The following is a 26,098-nucleotide window of genomic DNA, read 5'->3' on the forward strand; positions in this document are numbered from 1 at the left end:
TGCAGCCTGTTCTTGCAAAGATTGCAGTGTGCAACTATTATTTTAATGGAAAGGTGAAAATAAAAGAGCAGGTGAGTGCTTTAACTATGTGAATATACAAAAGTTGGAAATAAGAAGCTGATGATGTAGTGATTGGTTCAGCATCTTATGTACATATGCAGCTAGCCAAAAGCCCATCATTAGCCCTCTGTGGATTCTTCACTTGTAAACTTGATTTGTTAACAAAACATGCATCCCTCATAGCCTGCTCTGTTTTTTCTGTTTTTAAGGTGGATAATGGAAAATTGACTTTTTTGCTCTTTCGATATAATTTGAAGTTAGCTGTAGTAACTACTAAAAATGTAGACCTTTTTGCTTGTGCTACAGTGTTACAGCAGGGTAGATAAATTTCATTTGCAGTGAAGAAAGGGAGAACTAAATCACGAGGCTTTTATATATTGCTCTAATGAGATAACTCCAGAACTTAAAAGAAATTAATATGGCATCCAGCTATAGTCAGTGCATATAAACAAGCATTTGTCTTGGAGTATCCCAAGTTTGAGGAAAGATGAGTTCTTCAATGCCTTGCGTGGGTCTTAGTATTAAAATGCACTCAGTCAAAGCTCTACAACCAAAGGGATCCAGAGCTTTGGGGCTCAGATCGTTATGGAGCGAGCAGATGGCCACACGCAGAAATGTTCTTGGTGTATCTGGGTGTAGGCTGAGAAACTGGATTTTGCGTAGTTTATCTTTGTAGGACACCATGAGAGCTACAGACAAAAGAAGTGATTATTACTTCCTAAGAGCTGAAATTACGGTGCTGTGTTTTCCCTCCAATAATTAATGACATCTCAGGCTCCAAAATCCAGAACAGAGAGCAGAGTACTTTCTACTTGTTTTAGAGTAGGCGCTGCTGGTGGAGCAGAAAATAAAGAACATCACACACCACTTGTGTCTGTGAAAGTGCTTTTCTGTTCACCTGGTAGTTTTTCATTCTCAGCTGACTTCTTTGTGCCTCATAAATCTGTGTGTTATTCCAAATGATAGCCAACATACAACAGTGATCCAAGATCAGTTTTATTCTGAATGTTCATTGTCGTTATTTTTTTAATTGATTAAAGGGTAGACTTACGTTTCTAAAAATTTTCACAAAATCAGGACTGAATGTTCCTAACAGGTAATGTTCTTATATGATTGCTCTGGTTCGTTCAAGAGCCTGGTCTTGTTCTTCTTACTCATATAAACAAAGCTTTTTAAATAATGGACCTACTCATTTAAGCAGGGTAAGCAGTGTTGTTTCAGCTAAGACTGGATAAGTCACTGTTATTTTTTTATACAACAGAGCTCCAAGAGGAAGATTTTATAAGGATGCATTTACAATTGCATTTGCCCAACAGTGTTGTCAGGTCACAACGGATAACACACTAATGTTTGTTCAGTCTTTCCTTGGACATCACTGCTTTTAGTGCCTGAGTAAAGGATGAGGAAGATCTGAGTAAAAGTTTCAAATACTTTGTTGAAAGATGTGTATTTGTCAGATAAAAATTAAATTACCGTGTTTCTGAAACAATTTTTACAGCAAACCCTTACTGCTAAGAGGAAATGGATTGTTTAAAATGTATTCTTTGAATATTCTAATGTATGAAACTGTAGTCTGAGAAACAAAACTATTTAATGGGAAAAATCTTATATGTGCAATTGCTAATCAAATCTCTCTTCAACAGCAAAACATTTTTCAAATCCAGTGAAATTTTCTAATCGACTGCCTAGTGCTAGCGCCCACACACAGAGCCCTTGCCATGCCAACTCTTATAGCTACGGTCAATGTAGTGAAGACACCCACATAGCAGCAGCTGCTGCTATCCTGAACCTTTCCACCCGCTGCAGGGAAGCAGCAGAGATCCTCTCCAACAAACCACAGAGTCTGTCTGCCAAGGTAGGGTAGTCCAAGAACCTGGAGGGTGTGCTAGCTACTGAACTGTGCGAATAAACTGTCTTTCATGTTAGTGACTGCATTAAATCGCCCAAAAGGAGGCTTCTGTTTGCATGCTCTTTTGAAGAGAGACAGAGAAAAAATCAGTAATGTAGTGACCAGTTCTGATAAAAATAAATAAATAGCAGGCATTATGTTGTTACTTTTTCTTAACTGATCCCTAAATAAAAGGGGGGAGCTTTGTGGGAGGGGAAAAAGGGTATCTGAAATGTGGCAACAGCCTGTGGTAGATAATAAGTTAGACCTGTTTAAAGAGGGAATTTTCCTCCCTCTGAACCCTGCCATAAGTGATAATTTTGGAGGTTGATTTAAAAAAAAAATCATACGATTATTCAAGGTGATATTTTGGTGGCAATGGAACAGAACTACACCTAATGAGTCTGTTGTGTTCGGAACACATGACAGCTTGACAAGGTGCAGGGAAGGAAATAACAACTGACTTCGGTAAAATTCTCCTTTCTGCTGGCAAGAGAGGAGAATCAGGCCCACAGCATTTGGAGATAGATAATTTGGGCAAGTCTGTCATAATGGAAAGCTGCCTAATATCATAGATGCTTGTGTGGCTTTCATGTTTTGGTTTCTGCTCTGCATTTCCTCACAGATCTTCATGATTTACAAATGGTATTGTGTGAGCTTTGAGCCTTATTTTCTGTGCCATTACATAGTATTATACTACTGAGGAAAACAGACGAGGTTTTCTTCTGATGACTGTGGTTGTGGGAGCACTGTTGTTTGTTACTTGTATTAAAGTCACACATGCTCCACTGCAATGAAACTTTTGAAAGTTCTGTGTAGATGACAGGGTGCCATTACAAGAACTTGGGAGGAAATCATTGAGGAGTGAAAAGAGGTATATATATCAAAACATAAAGTAGCAGGTGTGTCTCTGCTGTGGGACTATGAGCCATGACATGTGCTCCAAAAGACAGATGACCTCTTTCTCTGCATTTCAGCGTTGCTATGCCTTGTCCATTGTAGCACCAGGCTCAGTCTGGCTACAGGTGGCTTCCACAGAAGTTGGTTTATAATTTGATTGGGCCTTCATTCACCATTGCTAAGAGGTTAGCTGTTGTTCTTTGAGGAGAACCACTTATCTTACTACCAGCATAACACCTTGTTAGATATTCTAAGCCTTGCTCCTTTGCAGAGTGGTTTTCCCTACATTGCTGCCTTTGATTTCAACTTGTGGAGTCTTGGATCTTGAAACCGGTTTGGGAGATGCCATGGGGCAAAATTTTTAGAGTGTGTCCACATGCATCCCCTGTAACTCAGACATTATCTGTCCCAAAGATTGCTCACAGAACTTTTCCCAGATGACAGATCTATCCCTGATATCTGCTGCAGAAAGCTCCTTCCACCAGTCTTCAACAGAGATTTCTTCCAGCAGGGAAATGGAAACTGATGCCAATGGCTGGATTAAATTGCTGTTGCAGCCTTTGGCTGACCTCAACAATAGAACTTCTTGCCAGAGAAGAGCAGTAAAGGGACCAGGCATAACCCAAAGATTTTCTCTTCTCTACCTGCTTCACAGCTGCCAAATCATGGGGAAGGTTTGAATGGAAGTGAACATAATAGTAACGATGTGGAGGGACACTTGGGGCACATAGCTTACTCCTTTTTCACAGCCAGGAATCCAGCCTAAAAGAAAATCACCTGCATACCTTGCTATCTGCCTGCCTGCACTTTTGCCAGACTTTCTGGAGGGCATACTGCTACAAAACATCTGACAGAAGAATCAGAATTAACTTCTGGCCAGAACACAGGCAAGTAAGCCCCAAACACATTTGGTGGCCAAAACCACACAAAACGCACTTTTATTTTGTTTTGGCTATTTATTACTTTTATCATACAGCATTCAAACAGAAATTTGTGTAATTAGATCTCCAAACTCTCTTCAATAAAGATGCTTTCCTATTTAAAAAAAAATATAAAGCAAAAAATAAGGCTATTTTTAAAGAGACTAGTGTCTACTTTTCAATGCTTCTGAACTGTTTTGTAGCTGGCATTGGCTACAAAGGTGTAACAGCTGGATTATCTTACAAATTTTTAGATTATAGAAAGCATCTCTTGATACTTTATCAGTGTTTGGACTCAAAAAATACAGCATCACCAGCTGGCTACTAAGTTAATGATTTCCTTTTTCTACTCTTGACAGCACACACATTCACCAGGTCTGAAAATACCTGTGTGGGGTGGCTGTGTTCAGAGCCGCATAGTACCAGACCTCTCAGCCCTGCCCCTTGCCACATTCTTTTGTTCCTTTGCCTAAGAAAAACTGTTTAGCATTGTGCACACTTTAGCAGATCAACGCTCCTGACTTGTAAAGGTGTTTGCTCTTATATGAGCATCAGGCAGCCTCCCAGCAATCCAAGCCATGACACTTTGCAGGTGAAAGGCAGTGTGGTGGTAGAGCAAGGACATGTGGCACTGCAGAGGATTTTCTGGACTTGTAGGAAATACTTCATAAGTTACACAGTTGTGAGAGCTGCAAAAATGTTGTGCTTCTAAGTTTTAGAAGCACAACGTGAACTTCAAATATTTTAAGCAAGGGTAATTTTCTTGTATTCACTCAAGGCATGCATATGTCACCTTGCTTAAGCAGACAGGGAAAACAGCAAAACATTTTTTAGCACAAGTGTGTTCCCTAAGTAATTTCTTTTTTCTTTCTGTCTCTCAAATGCTATTTCTTGACCTGCAGAGTGTTGTCCAATTTTTAGTAAGACTTGTATGTTTTACCTTGAAAGTTCACCACTTTTCTGCAAGTATAGATAACACTTAAATGAAAAAGTGTTTTTCAAAGCACAGTTCCTGATTTCATTAATTTAATTGATTTTCAAATATATAACTCACTTTGTCTACATATCAGTTCAAAATGGAGAATATAAGCCGAAAAAAGAAAGAGAAGTGTAGCAAGGGTAGGCAAATCAGATTGCACTTTTAAGTATCATTAGTAAGAAAAACTTCCAAAGCTATCTCACATACAAATGTGATTTGCCAAATATCTCAAGATTAAAAATATGAATTTATAAATTAAGCAATTTAAAGAATAAATTTATTCTGAAATGAACAGTAAAATGGATCCTAAGCTTTCTCTATGAATTATCTATCAGCTACATACAAAATACTAAGATCATCAGATACCTTGATGATACTGTTTTCAAAAATAATTAATACCACATTAATGTTACATTTTCTGAGCCAGGCAACCTCCTCCTGAGACTGTGGCAAATTGTTCCTCTGAATATAATCCTGATCAGCCAATTCTAGTGCTGTCAGTACCCCAAACTAGTTTCCTGGTTGCATCTGATTTGCAGTTGATGTATCTTTGTTCAACTCCCATTGAAGTCAACAGAAGGACTCCCCTAGAAGGCTTTGCCTGAAGTTTCTCACACAGTGCAAGAGTCTACATCATCATAACATCCAGGGATCTTCCCTGTTTACAGCCCTCACCACATTCATGTCTCACAGAGGTAGCTGCAAGCCATACAGTTTATCTGTATCCTCACTGCTGCTTGCCAAATATTTTGTTGACTGTTTTGGTGGTTTTCCCACCTGTTTAGACAAAATGGCATATGCACACTATGCCTTGAAAGAAAACAAAAAATGACACTTGCTAAAACGTTAAAGTCCAGATTCTGTTTTTGAACAAAATTATGTCATCTCTCCATTCTTGGATATTGATGATGGTGATAATTACATCAATTATTTCAACAATGTGTTTAGTACTCAGCACATTTGTCAGGCAGTTCTTTACTCCAAATACCTTAAAGCTGAAATACAGGATGAAAAATGAGCCAAGAATATCACTAGGTACTGTCCTGTTATACTGCTGTGCATGTTGCTCCTTGAGTACGTTCTTGGCTAGCATTTTTTAATTTGTGAATTGTTCTGGGCTGAAATTGTGACTTCATAATTGTCTCAGAAGTTGCTGGGCAGTTACGAGTTTTCTTATTTTCACCCAAATTAGCATTTTAATTTGCTGCTGAAGAACTCAACTGCTTAAATTTAAGTCTGCAGAATTGAGGACCAGGTGCATGTATTTATTTTGTCTGGGAATAGAAAAGATTGTAGTCTTTTGGATGGAGTTGCATTAAGAATAGTACCCATATACATGACAAGATACTAGTTTCAGAGTTCTTCCCAATACCAGAACTGAAGACCTCTTGAGCTTTCCAAGCTAGACTGAACTGCTAGCGGGTATGCAAAATCATTGTTGTTTTGGACTTACTAAGTATTAAATTGTATGGCTGATGCCAACCAAAAAATACTTAAACCCCCTTATATTTAATGATACAATCTCCCTAAGGTCGCAGGTTTGAAATAAGATCCATGCAGATACAATAATTCACTCTTTCTGATCCAGCTATGAGATAAGGCTTAACTTGTTTTCGTTACTGGAGACACACTGCAGAGTATTAAATGTGGTGAGTGATCAGACGGACCAAAAGCATCAGAAAAAATGCAGAAGTAATTTTTCATAGAAAACAGCATCCTTTATTGTCCTAGCTGATGTAGTTCAGTTCTAAGGACAAGACTTAATAGTGTACTAGAGAATATTCTATAATATTTATGTCATAAAATAAAGGAGTCTGAAAAAGCTTGACTTTAAGGCACAAAGCACTTGAAGAGGATAGAGACTATTTTTTTGCTTACATATATATATATTAGTCTTCATTTTAGATAGATGTTCATAGTAGAGTACTACTTGTACCTTCTCTTTTCACTGAATAGATCCTGGGATAAAGGAAATATGTTTCAGTCATCTTTCTCTAATTTTCTATTCTGGAATCCTTTTTCCAGCTGCTTATAAAGCCTCTGGGGGTGTATAGACTGTCACCGATGTGGGAGTAGATAAGGAGTAACCTGAATTTAATTACCATGTGTGTCCTCTCACCCTCATTGATTTTTCTTCATTGCTTCAGTGGATTTTTTCCTGGTTTACACCAGTGTAAATATAAACGTAAATATAAATGTAAACACAAATAAGATCAAAATCAGGCTCCAAAAATTTACACAGCTGCAAACTAATATAAGTTAGAAAATAAGAGGATGCATTTGCATCTTTATTTTGCTTACATTTTTAGGAAGAATCAGAACAGTTTATACTGTTTTGGTAGCTGTACTTTAAGTATGTCATGATAAATGGATAAATATACGCCTCTTCACACATGCACCAGAGTCAACAGTAACAAGATCTAAGAGGTTAGAACAGTAACTAACCTCTCCACTGAGGAGAACACAGCCTTTACAAGTCTGAGCTAAGCATAGTAAGTGCCATTTTCTGTCAGCATGTCACAGCACTGCTCTAGGATTTTTTGCCATTTTTGTCTTTTTAGTTCCATTCTAAAATTAACGTTAACATAAACATGGTAAAACAAGCAAAGGAGACATATTGAGAGGAGGGTGGGATGAGAGTAGGAATGAAAACTGGAGCAGTATCTCTGACTATCCTCTCTTTTTGCTTTGCCATTTGGAGTTTGCTATGAAGGCAGCAAAGCGATAGCTCTTTTATACCATTCTGAATAAAAAGCCATGCTGTAAACGTGTGATCCATCCTACGATGGGCAAAAGGGGATATTTTTTCCATGAGTATATTTAATTGCTGTGTGCATCTGTGAGCTCACTTAAACCCCATCTGTATGCTACTTCACAAACACAGAACCCAGCCTTCCCTGAGCAGAATTAGGTGCATGTTGGACAACAAAACTTCTATGTGAATTTCAGGAAAGTGCTGAGGAAGCTTAAAATATCCATGTTAGTAAATGTTCTACTTATCAGACAGAGCTCCTTGTTGCACCTCATGTTTCTCAGAGACAATACATTTCCTGATATTTTTCTATGTCCAGTTTCATTGAGGAGAGGACCTTGATTGGTTTTGGTCCTTTTTGTTGTCGCTGTCGCCTTCTGAGTAGTTGATATTTTGTCAGTGACAGAGAATCTGCACTATTTATGGGTTTTGCACTATAAAATTACTGCAGCCCAGTCACATGGCTTCCTTTCCTAAGCCATCTGTCACAGAGGTCTGGAATTTTATGTGAATGTTGGTTGTGCAGACTTAACCCAAGTTTTTTTATTATGAAAAATGTCAGCAACTACAATATTTAGCATTTTACTTTACATTGGTCATTAAACTTGATTACTGTGGCTCTGTTTCATTGCTATAGTTACATATCAACTCGGAAGCCAAAAAACACTGGGGTGATCATGGAGGAGCTATATTGTCAGATCCTGGAGAGTGTGCTTGGCACTGATATAGTTAATATCTTGGATTTTTGTAACTAAGGTTTATTAATGCTGGTATAAAAATGTATTTGGTATTATACAGATGGCATAAGATGTTGTGGTTACTAAGTTATTATCCTGGATAAGCTGCACTGTCAAATTCAGGGCTTAAAACTATCACAGGAGATTAAACTATTTACTAAAAAGGGGCAGAAAGATATAACCAAAGCGTCTTAGTATGAACATATTAGAAGTGTATTTACTTCCCATAAATATAATAAAACATCTCTCTCTTTAAGCTGTATGATTGAAAATGTGAACTTCACGATGCCAGAGAAGCAAACATAAGAGGTGCCTGAGTTTCTGAACCGGGGGCAAACAGATGGCTTGGTAGTGCTTTGGTTTAGGTGGGCATCTGTCTTAGGCCCATGGATACAAAATGGAATCAGGCTGTCTGAGTGAAGAGAGATTGTTGGGCCTTAAATTTTCATCTTGTACCAACATTTTCCTTCTGATTGCAAAGATTCATCAGACACATTTTACCTTTAAATGAGTCACCACTGGCCATAGTAGCAGAAAAGGCTGCATGAAGGAACCTTGTGCCTTCAGTCCAACTGGGGGGGCCATGTCACACTTTCAGCACAATGGAGGAATTCCCTGTTTCACCATAACTGTTTTTAAGACCCTTTAGAAAGGATAAGTTTTTCTGCCCCATCTTTAGCCATTGAATGGTTGACTAATCATCAAGCTCCAGCAACAGTTAATGGGAAGATGGAGAAAGGGACCTTTTCTGCCAGTGTCTCATCTCTTCCTAAGGAAGAGGTCTAAGAAAGAAGGAAAAACCTGTCCCCTGGACATACCCGTCCCTTCTTCCATTTACAACAGAGGGTCTAGGTGATTCACGCTACGGATTTACTTTTATATTACTCAAGGTAGGAAGTCTCAATCTGGGTTTATATTACTGTCTCCTACAGTTATACATCACCTAACATATCTAGTCCCAAATTCCCAAGTGGTGTCTGAGCTTTGTGGTAATAACAATAAGACACAGAGCAGTGTTAATTACAGCATTCTACACGCGTGGATCTATGACATTGTTATTTATCTCTGTAGTCTTTGAATATATTCTACCTTATTCTGTGCAACACACAGAGTTAGACTACCAAGTACTCTTCCAGAAGCCACCTCTTTCACCTCTTTCCCTACATGACTTTTGTAGCTGTTGGCAATAGCAAGGACTAGTCTTATACTCATCCCTATATACACAATAGGTCAATACGCAGTGTTGCTTATTGAACATGGGGGGAAATCTTTTGTTGCTTCCATTAGTAAGCTGTATTTTCAAGAGCTTTTCATCATTCCAAGAATAAGAGTTTGTACTCTTTTTCTGTGGTCAGGTAGTGTAAGGCAGAACAGTGATCTTTCCTTCCCCTGTTCTTCTTGTACAGCTGAGCAGCACTTGCCCCTTCTTGTAAGCAGCAGCTGCTCTGAGAGCTTCTCCCAGCCCAGAAAGAGAAATTGGGTCTCTCCCCAAACTGCACACACCCCTGCAATCAGAAGCTGCCCTTTGCTCTACTTCCCAGGGAGCAAAGGCTTTGTTGACTCATGTTGAAGATCTCCATCAGGGAGAACCTCCTAAAGATCCTCCTGTGGCTCCCAGTCCAGTGGTCTCAGTGCAGACCTATGCCTTAGTGGCCTAGTCAAACTATGATTAAGGCAATATGTTATTCTGAGTGATGTACAAAACCCTAGTGAAAATTTCTCCTACTGTACTACATTTAGATATATTTCTTCCCCCCCTTCTTCTCTCCCCCATGATGCAGATGTTGTAATGTTTCCGGGGTGTGGGGGGAAGGGAAGATATGTAATAGCAATGCTGTTGATAACCTAAACAATGCATTAATGCTTTAACTGTGAATTGGGGTCATAGTTCTCTGTAATAGTGAAAAGATCAAGAAGATTTAAAGCTAAACTTTTTTTAAATAAAACTAGATTTAGGGTCTATAGGTTATGGTTTAGAGGCATCTTATTTAAATTCTACTTACTACGTTTAAGCTGAGATGCAGAGATACCATTACTGAAGCTACTCTTAAGTCCAAGAGTTGGACATTAACTGATATAAATCGAAAAGCTGGGTTTAGATTCAGATAAATTTAAATAAAAGCATGCATTTATATTTATCCTTTAAAAGCACCACATGGTTATGTTGCAGCCTCACCATGTCCATATCTAAACATGTCTCTGTTTCCTGTTACATGTCAGGGAGCTGAGATAGAAGTGGATGAAAATGGAACTCTGGATTTGAGCATGAAAAAAAAACGAAGCCAAGAAAAAGTTATGCCTCTCACTTCTTCCAGCACAGCACTTCCCACTCCTTCCTCTTCTCCTTTCAAAACAAGCAGCATCTTGGTAAATGCAGCCTTCTACCAGGCTCTTTGTGAACAGGAAGGCTGGGATACACCAATCAACTACAGCAAGACCCATGGCAGGAAAGGAGAAGAAAAAGAGGTATTCTTTTCAGTTTCGGAGTGACATTTTCCCTTGGATGAGTGGCCATATGATGGTCTTTGGGATGACCAGTCTAGTCCAGTTTAAAGGGAATCAGTTTCCACTGGTAGAAGTTTGTGAACGTTCAGCTGGCTTTAATGCCCTCTCAGATGTGGCATAAAAAATCACTGCTTACGAAACATCTTGCTCTCAGAGCCTACTTGTGAATGTCTGTAAGTCTCTAAGATAAGTAAATAAAAAGTATCTACCATTAGAGACTGCTTTTTAAGTTTTATTCCTAATGGCTCAGTCCTGTAGCGCATACACCCAAATGGCCTAGGGATCATTCGGGGGGGAAAAAACAACAGCACTCCCAAAACCAAACCAAGGCAGGTTTTTTCATGCTGAAACAAAACCTAGTTTTCCCACACCAAGTCTTTATACTTCTAGGTAACCCATTATCTAAGCATTTAAACATGTGCTTAGAACCTTGCCTGCAATATTGTTTCAGTGGAAAACTTTTTATTTTACATTTAATGTACTTCAGGAAATCTCTGCCAGTGAGTCTTAGATCTCACTGTGAGTCCAGTGGTCCAGAAGAGAGCCTGAGAGCACAAATTTAGAAACACAAAATTGTTAAAATTTCCTGAAGGTTTTGTTTACAAAAAGTAGCACAGGAGTAATGTACAAAATTTCCATGAATTGAAATATTTTTTATCCCATAAGGAAACAGCATAGAAATACTAGATAACTGTTCAGAGGTGTCTTCCCTTTTCAACTTGTCCTAGGAAATGTAAAAGCCCACACCTGAAAATGCAGTTGCAGGAACAAAGATGAGCAACAAAAATTTCAGCAAATACTTTTACTTATTAACTTTCAAACTTTTATGGCTGACCTTCTAGATTGCCACTTCGAACTTGATAATTTTCTTGATGTTGGTCTTGTTTCTCTTTTTGCACTTTCATGTCTGTTTATTCTGTCCTGGCAACAAGGCAGCACAGTCTCTTACAGTGTTTCTTTCTTTTTCTTCTATTTTGCTGGTGAGTTTGGTTTTATTTTTTTCTCTTGAGCCTGGCTGTCAGAATATACATTGCTTTATTTTTCTTAAATCAAGAAGAGACCACCAGCACCTTCAAAAGTTAATTAGATAAAATCTTGGTAATTAACATAGAAAAGCCTAAGTGATATCTTTCTGAAGCAGACTAAAATATGTCCCTATATGGAGTTTTAATGCAGCTTCAAATACTTTTCCTCCTTACTTGGTTTTATATATCAAATACTAGCATGTGAACATTATGTTTATTAGAAAACTATCTTTTGTTCAAATATCAAAACTGACACTTAAATCTGCTTAGGGCTGAGGTTAGGGGATTCAGGTCTCCAGGTCTCCAATTCCCAAAATACCTGGAAATGAAAGATAATTCAGTTGCGTGAAGAAAAATATCTGTCAGCACTGGGTAACCTGTTGTAATGCGACCACTGAAACAGCTTGGACCACAGAGGATCATTTCTGGAAGGCTGGATTGTCTTGAAGAGCCCTTTGAGGTTACCTCTGTAGGGCTGATGATGCTCCTTACCTCAGCAATAAGAGCACAGTCCCTGTATCAGGATTTTGGAGCGGGTTTGACACCATGGTAGGCTGAGGGCTCAGGCTCTTCCCCATTAATGCGGCATAATGAGCAAACACATTCAGCTTTGAGAGAACCGCCTTGCTGCAGGGCATCAGTCGGTGTCGCAGACTTGGCAGGGCGTCTGTCCTGCTGCTCCTCCTCCCTGCTGCCACTGCAGCTCAGCGAAAGAGCCATGGCAGGAGCACCTCCACGTCCCCCCCCAGTCCTTGCTTGCCTTTCGGAAGGCCATGAGGGGTTCATGGCTGTTTCCCTGCCCCTTAGTGCCACAGGGAGCCAGACACATCAGTGGACTACGTGACAGGACATAAAAGTCCGCGCTCAGGCACTCTTGCCCCTTGCACTCAGTGCTTTGACACTGTGCAGTTTGTCCCTAATTGAGGATCTGGCCCCAGACCTCTGCTGTGAGCTTTTGCCATCCCAGGGAGTGTTGACATGTCCAGTGATCTCAGGGCCAGAGGCTGTGTTTTATAAATCGAAGACTGGCAGTTATCTTCATGCAAAGAAAATGACTGATTATATCTATTTCTAATTCATTGTTATCTGGTTCATATGCACAACAGTTGCTTAATTTTGGTGGTAATTTCCAGAAAATATTGTCTCTCTCTCTCAGCAAAATAGCCTGTCCAGATGCCCCCTTACAAAAAAAATTCTGAATTTGGAAAAAGCTCAAAATCTCTCCAAAAGGAAAGCATTGAGAAATAACTGGAGCTGTCAGTTAGTTCAACTGTCAGTTCTCCAAAGATTTCAGGGATTAAAAATGTTAAAAGTGCCAGATGCTATTATCTGTTATTCATGTTACCATTATGTTCTGGTCTTTGCTGAAATCAATATAAACTTCCATCTGTACGTTAATGGAGTTTCATTGCTTGCTTTCTTTCTGTAGCATGCACGAATACACACATGCTCTTTGCAGAAAATAGTAGTGTTTGGACCGAATGGGCTGGTTCTGATTTTTTTTTCAGTCTGAAATTCTTCAGAATTTTAATACCATTTAGTTACAAATCTATTCAAATAGAAAACGAAAAATTATACATACAGTTGGACTTGACTAGCTGTGATGATCAGCACCTAAGAGCCCAAAAAATAGGAAGTACTAAAAGTATTTTCCCCAAGGATTATCACTCCCTCTAAAGCTAAATCACTATAGGAGCACACAAGCCAAGGCATGATGCTCTAAACTCCGTCATAAGTACAGAGGACCAAAAAATACTAAGTCTTTAGGTCTGACCTACTCATTTCAGACAGATGCAACCCCTTTTAGGTCACGTATATGATGTAAGGTCCTGGAAAGGCAGAGATTCGATTTTCCCTTGCCTACATTCACTTTGCACTGTCCTCCTTTTGCAGCTTCTACACATCTGAAGATTTCGTGCTGCTTGAGTAACACCAGGTGTTCTACAACATGCTAAGACAATGCTGAAGAAATCACCTGTTTAAATGTCTATGTCTAAATGTCTATATGTCTCTCTCATGCCTGGGAAATATATTAAGGGATGTTAACTAGGAAACAAATAGTATTCCCACTTTGGTCCTTATTAGAATTTTTCTTTTTCACAAGAGTGCTTACTATGAAATTGCAGATGTTTGTGCATGCATGTGTGTGCATAGCTATTGGTTTTAAAAAATTACAAATCTGAATAAGCCTTTTCAGAAAAATCACAATTCAGATTAAAACAAAAGTATTGCACAGACAGAAAATGAAAATACTGCAATTCTAAACCCTCTAGTATCAGTTATACCGGTGGCTGTAGATGTACTCACGTCAACCTTCATCTTGCAATCTTATTTTTGTTCAATGATTCAGTGAAACATCATTAAATGAAGCTGTGACCTGCAATACTATAGTATTTTGTCAAGCCTTGATATACGTAATTCTTGATCAGTCTTCTCTGTGCAGCAGGTATCAGACAGTGCAAAAGATCAAGAGATATCGTTCATTTGAGATAAAGAACACAAGCCACATATATGAAAATATTAATATACCCTGCAGCAGAAACAGTCATGGCTATTCTTGTTTGCTGCAGTGGCATCCTGAGGTACATTGCACAGCTTAGGACCCCCGTGGAGTGCCACAGTGGTCTTTCCACCACCTGCTACTCCAGGCTCCTCTCAGTTGTACATCGGACAAGAAGTGGAAGAGGCTGATGTGTGCCTGGTCTTGATACATAGTTAAGATCCAGCCAAGGCATGCATTAAATTTTAGAAACAGACCATTGGTCCTCACTTCAGTGATACAGATGTAGCCCATCAGAGTTAGTTGTTAAAGAAGAAAATGATAAACCAGCCTTCTTCCACCTCTGTTACATTAAGTGAAAACCTTTTTATCTGTGTTTTTTTAAGTTATTTTGACATCTTACCCCTTCCAGCTGGCAACAGAAAGTCACCATTTTGTTGTTTCTTTTGAGAGCTTTTGATTTACAGTGACTTACACTGGTGATGATCCCTGTAGGAATTTGCATTTAGGTGTGTATAAGAAAGGCAGGTCAGAACTTGTGGACAGAGAGAGTCAGGAACTCAAATCGCATTCTGCAAACTGCAGTGGCAAAAACATGCCAATATGCCACTGGAACCAGGATTTGACTCAATGTTGGAAATCTGTCTTTGAGATTTCTTGAATCTTGAACAAAGCTGACATCTATTTTTCCACTTTTGGTTTTTAGTAGTTTGGTTTCCATGTTTGGAGGACTTGCAACTGCTTATTATTTCTGTACTAAAATTTTAACAATATCTTTATTGGTTTTAATTTTACCTGTTACATGATATATGAAGTTTTCTTTTAGAAATAAAATTATAAAAGCCTGGAATATATCAGTGTTTTGTTAAATTAATTTTTATTTTAAAATAATTACTCAATAATTACTATGAAAGAGTGTTTAGAAAAGATTAATATATGTATTTTTGGTGTCTGTATTTGTAGCAGATTAAATTATTCCCAAACAAACTAACCCCACAAATATGGTTGCAAAAATCAGTAGTAATTGATATAGCAGTAATATGGCATGGTTTCTATATGCATGTGTAGTGTGAGTTTCAGTAGGCAGTAGGTAGCCAGTACCAGAAAGCAGAAGGAAGTCATATTGAGGATCCAGTCTCCAAACAGGCAAAGATGAGCTGCCAGAATTGAGGACCATATGGAAGCTTTATCAGAAGAAACACCCCCGCAGAGCTTACAAGTCCCATTAGGCAGAATCTCCATTTTCAGTCCAGATTCTCCTCAGCCCTCCGCTCTGCATTAACAGCTCTGCAGACACCCCTGCCCCTCTGCCCTGGCACGTTTCTCAGCTGCGCAAGCCCAGAGCATCTACGGCTCCAGCTCTGTGAGTTTTGCAGGAGCTGGGAGCTTCTCCTCTCAACCACAGGCAGCAGTTTCTGCTCCTGCATATGGTAATCTCTGGGCAACACCTACCTGAGTATTGGAATGGAGTCGCAAAACCAATAGGAATTCCCAGAAAGGATTAATAGAGATTTAATAATTGATGCTATGTGCTTTGGAGAATTCTTGAATGATACAATATCCACAGAGCATCCCTCCAGAAAGGAAATACTTATCTTCCATAAAAATTATAATAATTGAAGGCATTAATTCTCAAAACAGTTTAAACCAAGCTATTTTAAAGTGATCAAAGAAGATTTTTCAAAAAACAAAAATATAATTTCAAGACTCCAAATTTCCAAAATGCCTTCCCGAGGGAACAAATGCTCATGGTCCATACCATCCATCAAACAGCACTGTAGCAGTGATTATTTCAATCTACAAATTGTAGAAATCAAGAACTATCCTTAGCAGCCTGCCACTAAGAAATTTTCAAAGCGGTTTTGTCCTTACGATTTTTATTTTAACAAGAATCTAATCTGCTCTTTGAATTAGATAAAATTCCATTCTACAGACCTAAAGAGCTTTGCATTTACATATGTTTATGTAAAATAGTTTTTTCAATTTATGACTGCAATTCTGTAGTTCACACTACAATGGTACTCACTACAACTGTATGCAAAACTCAGTGACGTACTTGCACAGAAAAACCAAGAACACACTTCATGAAGTCTTGTTTGGCTCTATGTATCCAAGAACTACTTTTATTTTCTCTGTGTATTTTTGTTTGGCCGTTATCACCATTTTGTAAATCAAAAATCATTTTTCCCTATATACAGCTTAAATCAGCATCTGCCTCCAGAAATAATTTCACAACATTTTTAAAAATCTAACTATGAGAACCTGAAACTATGATGTACTAAACTTTCTTCATCTCTCTCCATTGTAACTTAAGACTGGTTTTTTAGTGTTTCCCAAGAGGTTCTATTCTTGCCACAGCAAGTTATTTGTTGAATATATGGGAGAACTTGAAGAGAGAAACCTTTTGTTCATTTTCATCTAATATTTCAGAAAGATGCTGTGAGCTCTCCGGAAAACATGGAGGAAAAGAAATATCCAGGCGATGTCTCCATACCAAGTCCAAAACCCAAGCTCCATTCAAGAGATCTCAAAAAGGAACTCATCACGTGAGTCGCAAAAAATGTCACATTTTCCTTTGCCCTGCTAAAGACTGACTACACCGTTGTTCTGAGTGCTGGTTTGGAGTAGATTTTCAGAAGTTGAGCAGGGAGACTTGCACGACTGATCACTGCAGGTAGTTAGTTCCCTGCTGTGGGTATGCAACTAGGTAGACGTGAGGTCTGGAGCTGAAACAAGCCAGGGTAGGCCAGGGATCTGGACAGATTCATGACTAATGTTATACTGGCTATCACTCCTTGTTCCTCAAATAGATAGGTAACAAATGGGCAACAACTCCTTCTGCAAAATACACAGTTTTGTAGTGTGCTACAAATTGGCTGTGCTAATGCTTACATAATTAGCTAAACTTAATTAATTTGTACCATCTTGTTATAGATCCACTGCTGAGAGCTTGCATAGAAGTGGTCGGTATTTCTCAGATAAGAAACATGCAAACTTCATAAAAAAATAAAACACCACACAGGAACTGCCCAAGGGTTTTGCAACCTGTAGGAAATCTATGTTTAAGTCCTTCATTTGCTCCCTTCATAGCAGAGTTAGTTAATCTGTCCTGCTGAAAATCCAGTGGATGCACAAATTCACACTCTGGGAGAATAGGCTAATACTCTCTTTTCCCCAGTACAGAGACTCACTTTCTTGCTCTGAAGTTCCAAAGCTTTACTGTCTAAAACTGCAAACAAATTCCATTAAATCTTTCTGCATGCAACATCTTGTTTCAATTTAGAATTGTTCGGTAAAACTGTCCCAACCAGCTCATAACACTAGTCTCTTATTATAATCTCATCTAGGCTTTTCGCAAAAACCCGTTGGATTCAAACACCACCATTTTGATACCAGTAGGTTTTCACTGCAATAGTCAACTAGGACTTTGCGACCACTTTTCTTTCTGTCCCAGACCAGAGTAGGTCTCTAGGCAAGTGCACTCCGTATAGCTTTAGTGATGATCATCCATAACGTATTGCTGCAGGCTCACCCATAAATAAGTGAGTCGCATCTCGTCTCCTGTTTTCCCGCTCCCCAGACTCAGTGGCACTGAATCAGTTAGATCTGCCTCTGTCTCTGGAAAATGCATTTCCCTGGGGCAAGCTGCCATGAAGAGTGATTCTTTGCCTTTGTGCCGTACAGTCGGCACATTGTCTACTCTTCACATTATATCTGCAGTTGTAGTTCATGACCTAAATTGCTACAGGTCAGGTTTGTCTCTTCTAAAATAAATGCATACAAAAATCACTGAGAGTTTATTTGCTGAAGACTAATGGCTTTTCTTTTGTAATATTTATTCCTTTGTGATATTGATCTCTTTTGGGATGTCTGTAAACTACTTTTCTACTCTCCTGGGTAATAATACCCAGAGTACTTACTAGGGCAATGATCAGCTTACAGTGGTTTTATTGTGTTATTTTCACACAGTGAGTGGAAACAGGTATCTAAAATGTAGCTGTCCAGAAAATTAAATAAATAGATTTATTTATCAGAAGAATCTACAAGTAATATGGGGATCAGACTGCAATTCTGTGATCCCAATGAGCTCAGAACTTGTTCAGAACAATTCAGTACAGGTGGCTCCATCATGAGGAAGTTTTTAAAACGACATAAGCATTTGCAGAGAATAATTTTCTGACGTGGTTAGCTCAGTTGCAGTGAACTAATTTATAAATATCACCTCCTAGTATGTGCTTTCTATTTTTCCACATTCATTATCTTGCCCATAACTGCATTGCTCTGGTTGAACTGAGCTGTGAAAATGGGGCTAATGTCTTCCTAAGGATTCTTTACAGATCTGAAAAAGTTCCTAGCACTCTGCCAGCTCAGAAAAAAATAGCCAGATGAGGATCTTAGGTACACCTTCCTCATTATTGTGGAGCACCAGCTAAAAGTTTTTTTGTACGGTTTCTTCTTGCCCTTCTTATCCAGTGAAAGAAGACACAGCCCTTTACAAAGTGACTCTGAAAGGTTGGTGTTAGTGTTGTAAAATACTGCAGAAATATACACGTAATTCACCTACGTCTCCTCCTCCATGCACAAATTGCATTTTTTGGTATCTTTGCCCTCTTGCAGAAGACTGTATCCCAATTTGATAAATGAGCTCAGTGCTAAGCCTGAAGAAGGGCTGAGGTAAAACAGAAGCTACAACACCTTCTCCAGGTCAAACATACCTCCATCTCTTGCCATAAAGGGACATATTTGTTGTGCTAAATGTACACCGCCTTTGTATCGCTTCTCAGTTCAGGTGGGAAACATCTTGGGAAACTTTTGTGCTCACCCTGAACTTCAGCTGTGTGAGCTTGACATGCTTTCTATTCTGCAAGCAACCATAACACCTAGTTTTTCACTGATGTCAGCAAGTACAGATTGGATATGTTTCCAAAGAAGGTGCCCTATTTTAGTCAGAAATCAAGGGAATTCTTTTTAATATTACTGTTCTCTGGCCTGTGTGATACAGAAACTTCAGCTCTAACATTAATGAATTGCTGTCAAAATTTGGTACCGGTAATGAAACTGCGCTTTTAAGAACCCAAGTCATAACGAAAAAATCTACACAAAGAGTGCTGGTTTCACAATACATAGATTAAAAAAATAAGGTTTTGACTCATTTGCATGGTGGAAACAGGAAAACCATTTTACATCTACGCTTCAAGTAATAGTTGAAAACCAAAAGTGTCATGTAAGTTTTGCTAGTTTTCTGCAGTGTCATGATAGTGTTAAGATGCAGAATGATGAACGTGTTTGCCCTAAGGATCATTACGTAATTCACTGCAGGATAAGGTGAGCTATGTGGTATATTATACATACTCTAATTTCTCATTGCATCTTCTTTGCATAGCTGTCCAACTCCAGGATGCGATGGTAGCGGTCATGTAACAGGAAACTACGCCTCACACCGCAGGTAAGAAAAAACAGGAAGCCTAAAGCAGGAAATAGAGCTACATGTAGCTATTGTAATCTTTGAAAATTTTTATACTAACCACGGATAAAGTATTCAAAAGTAATTTGCAGAAAATAATCCATACAGAAATGTGACCGTTTTCCTGGTTTTGTTATATTTTGTGAAGGTCTGCCACAAATAGATTGGTGGAGTTAAGCACCATATGCTTGCTACTGTAGCTGCATGTCTTAGCTGAGACCTGTAGATAAGTCATTTAGTAAAGTTTCCATTTCCCTAAGTGTACAAGCAGTCTCTGTACAGTTGTTGGTGCATGAGATTTTAATGAGGTTTATACAGATATCTCTATGAATGGCTTTGAAATTAATAGATCTGCCAACATAATCTGAGGATGCTAAATATTTTCCTCAGAATAGCCTACTGTCAGCCTAGGGGTTGAAACAATAATTTCCTGCATTTCCTTTCGGGAGCAGGATGGAAGCAGTTTCTGCCTTTTCCCAGCTACATGAAACAGATGTTCTACCTGCCCTTCGTGTAGGCAACATAAAGGAAGGACTCTTGTGTAGCACTGCCTCCACTTGCAAAGCTTTACAGGGGCTTAGAAACCTTTGGCCCTGACTGTGTATCTTTCCAGTAGTTTAAGAACTACAGCCTGACATTGACTGCCCCTCCTCTGACAAGGGCAAATATTTGAGGATCTCTTTTTTCCCATTCTAAGTCATAGATTGTCTGGATGTTGCTGTTTTAAGAAAAAAAATGTTCTGTTTTAGTTAAACATTTCACATCATTCATTTTTCAGTGTTTCTGGGTGCCCATTAGCTGACAAGACATTAAAATCCCTTATGGCTGCTAACTCTCAGGAGCTTAAGTAAGTATTTGGTAATAGCACAAATGTTATTGCTATTTATCTTCAATCAGCATGTTCCCCACATGCAGTTGCCCATTTGAATTGCTCTGAGTTACATCAAACTTTTGTCCAAAATTTGAAGTGAATTGGTTTGAAAGCTTATGAGTGAAAGGAGTTTACTTTTCTCCACTTGTCTTTCTTCATTTTTGTACCCCTTCATTTTAACAAATTAACCAGGACCTGGAGGAAAAAATTGTAAACACTAGGAGCAATGCTGCTCTCACAGTATTTCTGAGTTAGAGAGAAATAGAAAATACCTAACATGTAAGACAGCTCTGGCAAACAACTCAGTCTGATCTAGTTAGAATAAATTAGAATTCTTTAGTTAGAAATAAATCTGGTTAGAATAAATCTAAAAACAAAACCAGAACTCCCGCAAATCGTTTATCATTCACTACCATATACTATGAGTTTAATGTCACTGAAGCAGATACCAAGTCGTATGATTTTGTGCTGGCATAAATCTCACCGTGAAATGTCACTTACAAAAGGACTGTGCAGGCTCTGCTATATAGACAGATGTATAGGGACATATGAATATTTCAAAAATCTGTAGTCAAGAGAGGCACTGGCAAACAGTCATCTAGTTATTGAATTGGCTTTGTCAATAAGGATGTGGGGAAGAGGAAAGGATAATTAGAGTTCTTTCATAGCTTTCCCTCTGTAACTTGTAAATTGGAGCCTGTAATAGATGGCTTGGAAAAACTCATGAATGTGTGTAAAAAGGGGAGAACCCCGTGACCGTCCTTTCTGTCCTGAGGCTCATCCCTAGTCCATACAGAAGAAAATAAAGCCTGATTATGGCACTATTATGCTTTTCTAAGAGTATTAATAGGAGGTGTGACTACATTCAGGCCTGACTCAGTGTTTAATCACCAGTTAGCTTCTTCAGATCAAATGTTAGTGGTCTCATCTTCGTGTCCGAAAAAGTGAATTATAATCAAAATGCCAAACTGGTGGTAGCTATGGAGTTGAACCTCCTCAAGATGCAGTAATATGGCAAAGAAAGGCCATTTATAGCGGGCAACTGTTCACAGCAGTTCCCAAAGCCAGCAGGTAAAATGATACACTTGCACAATGCTTCAGTTTTTCCACCTTGGAGTCTCAAAGGTATAAAATTTAGATTTAGTTTATTTTAAAAAGAGCAGCACATGAAGCAAGGAACTGACTTGTGAAAATGCTGACAAATTTGAAATCATTTGCTGAGTCATATATATTTGTCCCTGCTTTTGTTGGCTTTCTGCCATACATAGACACTCACACAAATATTTTGAATAGTTGCTCCTCATGCAGCACCCCCCCCCCATATTCATATGTGAATAAGGAAATTTGCATACCAATATGGTTATTTTTCCACTAGCGCTTCTAGAGTTTTGGTCATGCCATAAGGAAAGAGGAGCAACAGCATATGACTTAAATGACAAACTGCACACTGTACGCCATGTATAATAAGTGAGTTGTGAAAGACAAAGTCAAAGTTCATGAACATTTCACAGACAGAAATATGTTGCATAACACACTTAGTATTTAATTACAATTAACTAGAAAAAGAGCAAAAATCGAAATCTGTTCACAGACAATTTGCAAAAGGAAAAAGGGCTAAACAAAATTATTTTCCACAAATGTACCACCTTATTTTAGCTTCTTGTAAACATTGTTCAGGTGAAATTTTAAACAAATCTATGCTTTTGATACGTGTTGGCTAAAAAAAATCATATGCCAAATCTGCAGTCGTGCCTGAACTGGTGTAGTACAGTGATATCAATAGTTAATTTTACTATTGCTATGTGATCAGAGGGCATAAATGCTCACAGAATAAGGCCACAAAAGTACCTTCATGTAGTTAGGCATGAATATGAAAAAGCCATGTATTTTTTCCAAATGTTATTCACATTTAATTTGCCAGAATCAAGATATGATTTTGGCTTTGATTATGAAACTCTAAGCCAGCAAAGATACAAGGCTTCCATGTGAACTACAGTTTGGAAATAAGAAAGATCTGTTCAGAAAGTGAGCCTTTGAGTCAATTTCAATAAATTTTTATCTGAGGATTCTTGCTTGCACAGACCAATCTAACATGGTCAAATTAAAATATATTAAAGTTGATGTTGACTCAAAGATCTTAAAGCTATAAGTGATAATTATGACTGGTTATCCTGTTTCACCAAAATGCTGCTTATCAAGCCTTAAAGAATTTTTAAATTTACTTTAGAAAGATACTCACTTACAGATCAGAAACTTTAAGGAATAGGTATTCAGTTCTATCCTTAGACAAGTTGTTGAAGTGGTTATATGTCAATTTTATGAGAGATTCTAGCAGTTCTTCTGGATAGCTTTCACGCAACACATTGATACTGTCCATCTTCCACACGCAGCATGACCTATTTCAGTCAATAGCTTTCTCAGCTGACCTCTGTGAGTTTATCTTAACTAAAGTTCATATCCAACCATCTTGGTGAGCTTTCCAGGGAGTAAAAGTACCAGAAATGCTTCTAGATCTGCAGCTCAGTGTATCGATTTTAACTGAAGTTGTAGTTCTTTTACTTAAAGATAAAGCAACCCTCTTGGAGAAGGGGACAAAATAGCAGGTACTGAACGCACAGTTATAAGAAATTCTATGTGAAATCACTGAAATATTTGTTCTTGGAAAGCAAACGTGATGAAATATCAAAGAATCTTTAACCTATACCCACCTGAGAGATTATATCCTTTAGCTTGAGCTCCTGAGGCCTCTGGCCCTCCAGTGTAAATCTGATTTTATTGGCTCTGCACAGGAATCCAAAACAGAGGATGACTGCCTAAGCTGGGGCACCAGTCCAAACTCATCAGCCAGTTAAAAGCTGATGAAGATCCACAGTATCATTGACTGTAAGGCAATATATTGTTGGTGTAACTTGTATTGTGGAATTTCACAATTTATAGAAGGATATTACCAATATTTGGAAAACCAAACCGATGGTCAAGTCCAGGAGTCTTGCTAGTGAAGCTTCTTTCTAATTTGTCAGTAGTCCACCTGAAATATCACCTTATAATTTCATCAGTATTGATAACATCTCAGCCTCACATTTTAATGACCTCAAGAATACCTTGCACTCTAATTGTGAAATCTAACTGCTGCCAGAAGTGGTAACTACAGATGGGGAGGCTTAAATTTAGTTCAGTGTCTTGTTTAAGTCCATAACTCTCAGACTCACGATCTGAATGTCTCCCACAAAGAGCTCTCACTGAATTAAAATCCACGTCTATTCTATGCAGACAGGTCTTCCATCTGTGATCATCTGATAAAACATTTAGCCAAAAGTAATACCCATAGTACTTGGCAGGTGTTCTGGTTTTGCTTGTGAGCATTCACTCTCTCCAGACATCTGCCCTTGCTGCCTGCCTCACATGACGTTGTGCCCAGTCCTTGTCCCACACTCAGACAGGTCAACGCTTAGCTCTACACATTCGACCATATCTGGAACTTTGCAACCCACACCTCTACCTTCTCTGTCAGTATGAGGCAAGTCCTTCTGACAAAATGTTTTGTTCAGAAAATGTCATCATGACATGTTTTGACATTATCTTTAAAAAAAATGTGTCCCCTTTATTCAGTTGAATTTATTTGCTGAATTCTACTTGAATCAGTGAATAAATTTGGTCATGTCCAGAAGAAATCACATTTTTGACAAATTAATTTTTTGCAGAAAAATAGTTTAACATATTCTGTGAAGAGATACACCTGCACATTCCGATGTGATATTACAATTATATTGGTAGGTGTTCTCCGTGGCAACCTACCAGTAACTAGATTAAATCACCCATCTCCTCACCTCAGGAAAGATTCACTGACAGCTGAAACCCTTCAGAGAATATTGAACAAAGCGAGTTTCCTTAATGGTCCAGCACAAAATTATTTGGCACAACTCTTTCTATAATTCTGATACTCTGTAAAAATCATAACATTCAAAAGGCTCTTAGGGATGCTCAGCGTAAGAACTTTGTGCTGAATAGTACAGAAACATGAAATGGCTGGCACAGCTCCTAAAGGTAGATATATTTTTTTGTACTGCTTTGTGTGTTAAGGTGTATTTCTCTTCTCTGAAAACCAAACCAAAACAAAACCCCACACAAAAAATACAATAGACTTAATTGAGAAAAGAAAAAATTCTGAACTTCTGAAATGGAAGGTGCCACCAGTAAGGTCCTGCTCCAAACCCCACAGAAGTCAGTGAAAAGACCTACTGACTCCAGTAGGCTTTGGAGAACATTCTTCACGTACAACCAGCAAGCAAGAAGCCCACGTTCCCAGACCACTGGAAAAAACACAGTAACAGGCAGGTTTATTTCTTTTCATCATATGGATGTTTTAGCATTAAACATTCATACTTCAAAAGGCTTGTTTGTTGCATACACGCACAGAAACCCCTTAACTATGAGACATAAGCATAATCCAACTGTCAAGCTGAATACCCAATAGAATGTAGTGCTGGAAAGATATGGTCCTGTTGCATGCTTACAGTGACAGAATATACAAAATATTAAATTCATATTCTGGCTATCATCTACTGATGTCCAAATGTAAAACTGCTTCTTTGCTTCCGTTTCCTCTTCTGTAAATACTGGCAAAGTACTTATTTATATACATACCTGAAAATATCAGAAGAATAACAAACAAACATATAACAGTAAATTTACAAATAGATCTATGTCAAGCAGGTTTTTTTTCAATGTTGATCCTGTACAAAGGAAAATGTTTGGTGCAAACAGTGTTATAAACTGATAAAATCTACACATCATATGCAATATATTTCACACTCCTTGCTAAAACTCTGTTATTAAAACAAAATAAAATGAAAGCAGTTTGCTCAATTAAAAAAAATCATCAAGAACTGGTTTTGACTTTCAACAAAAGCTCTGCTGTTCTTTCTTCCAGCCTAGGCAAATGCAGAAGGTACACGCTATTTACTGTGTACCTTTGAAGCCGTATTTTGTAAGCTCCCTGTATTGTTCTATAGGTGTCCAACACCTGGCTGTGATGGCTCTGGCCACGTGACGGGGAACTATGCATCCCACAGAAGGTAAAAACCATCCCATCACACGGGGCTGCTGCGCTCAGGGTTCTCAGCAAGCAGCAGCAGAAAGAGGTGGCTTTTATTCTGTGTGCTTCTTTCAGCTTATCTGGTTGTCCTCGTGCCAGGAAAGGAGGTATCAAAGTGACTCCTACCAAGGAAGAAAAAGAAGACCCTGAACTTAAGTGAGTACAAAAGCACAGGTCTACCACCAGTGAAGGGGGGAAAAAGCCAATAAGAGCTCAGGACTTGAAGCATCACAGGAGATGCCCCACTTAATCCGAGCTACATGAGGATAGGGCCTAAAGCTGGAGCCGAATCAAGTGATTCTTCTTCCAGAGAAGCTGGTGGAGTCCATCGCCTTGGAGCTTGCAGAGTGAGGAAAGATTGCTATATCTGCTTGCATTGGTCCAATTATTTCAAACAGTGCT

The 26,098-nt window shown here is 38.6% G+C and overlaps 1 protein-coding gene across 2 annotated transcripts in view; it reads left to right on the top strand.

The window, feature by feature from the left end:
- ST18 (ST18 C2H2C-type zinc finger transcription factor) overlaps positions 1–26,098 on the top strand; it is a 176,223-nt gene that overhangs the window by 139,749 nt on the left and 10,376 nt on the right. For both annotated transcript variants that reach the window (XM_075416160.1, XM_075416158.1), the window contains exons 10-16: positions 1,704–1,915; positions 10,457–10,702; positions 16,697–16,812; positions 19,650–19,712; positions 20,509–20,577; positions 25,614–25,676; positions 25,772–25,852. In XM_075416160.1, the coding sequence (XP_075272275.1) occupies positions 1,704–1,915; positions 10,457–10,702; positions 16,697–16,812; positions 19,650–19,712; positions 20,509–20,577; positions 25,614–25,676; positions 25,772–25,852 (850 nt within the window). The remainder of the gene's footprint in view (positions 1–1,703; positions 1,916–10,456; positions 10,703–16,696; positions 16,813–19,649; positions 19,713–20,508; positions 20,578–25,613; positions 25,677–25,771; positions 25,853–26,098) is intronic.

This window comes from Opisthocomus hoazin, chromosome 3 (genome assembly GCF_030867145.1).
Source record: "Opisthocomus hoazin isolate bOpiHoa1 chromosome 3, bOpiHoa1.hap1, whole genome shotgun sequence".
Classification (NCBI taxonomy): domain Eukaryota; kingdom Metazoa; phylum Chordata; class Aves; order Opisthocomiformes; family Opisthocomidae; genus Opisthocomus; species Opisthocomus hoazin.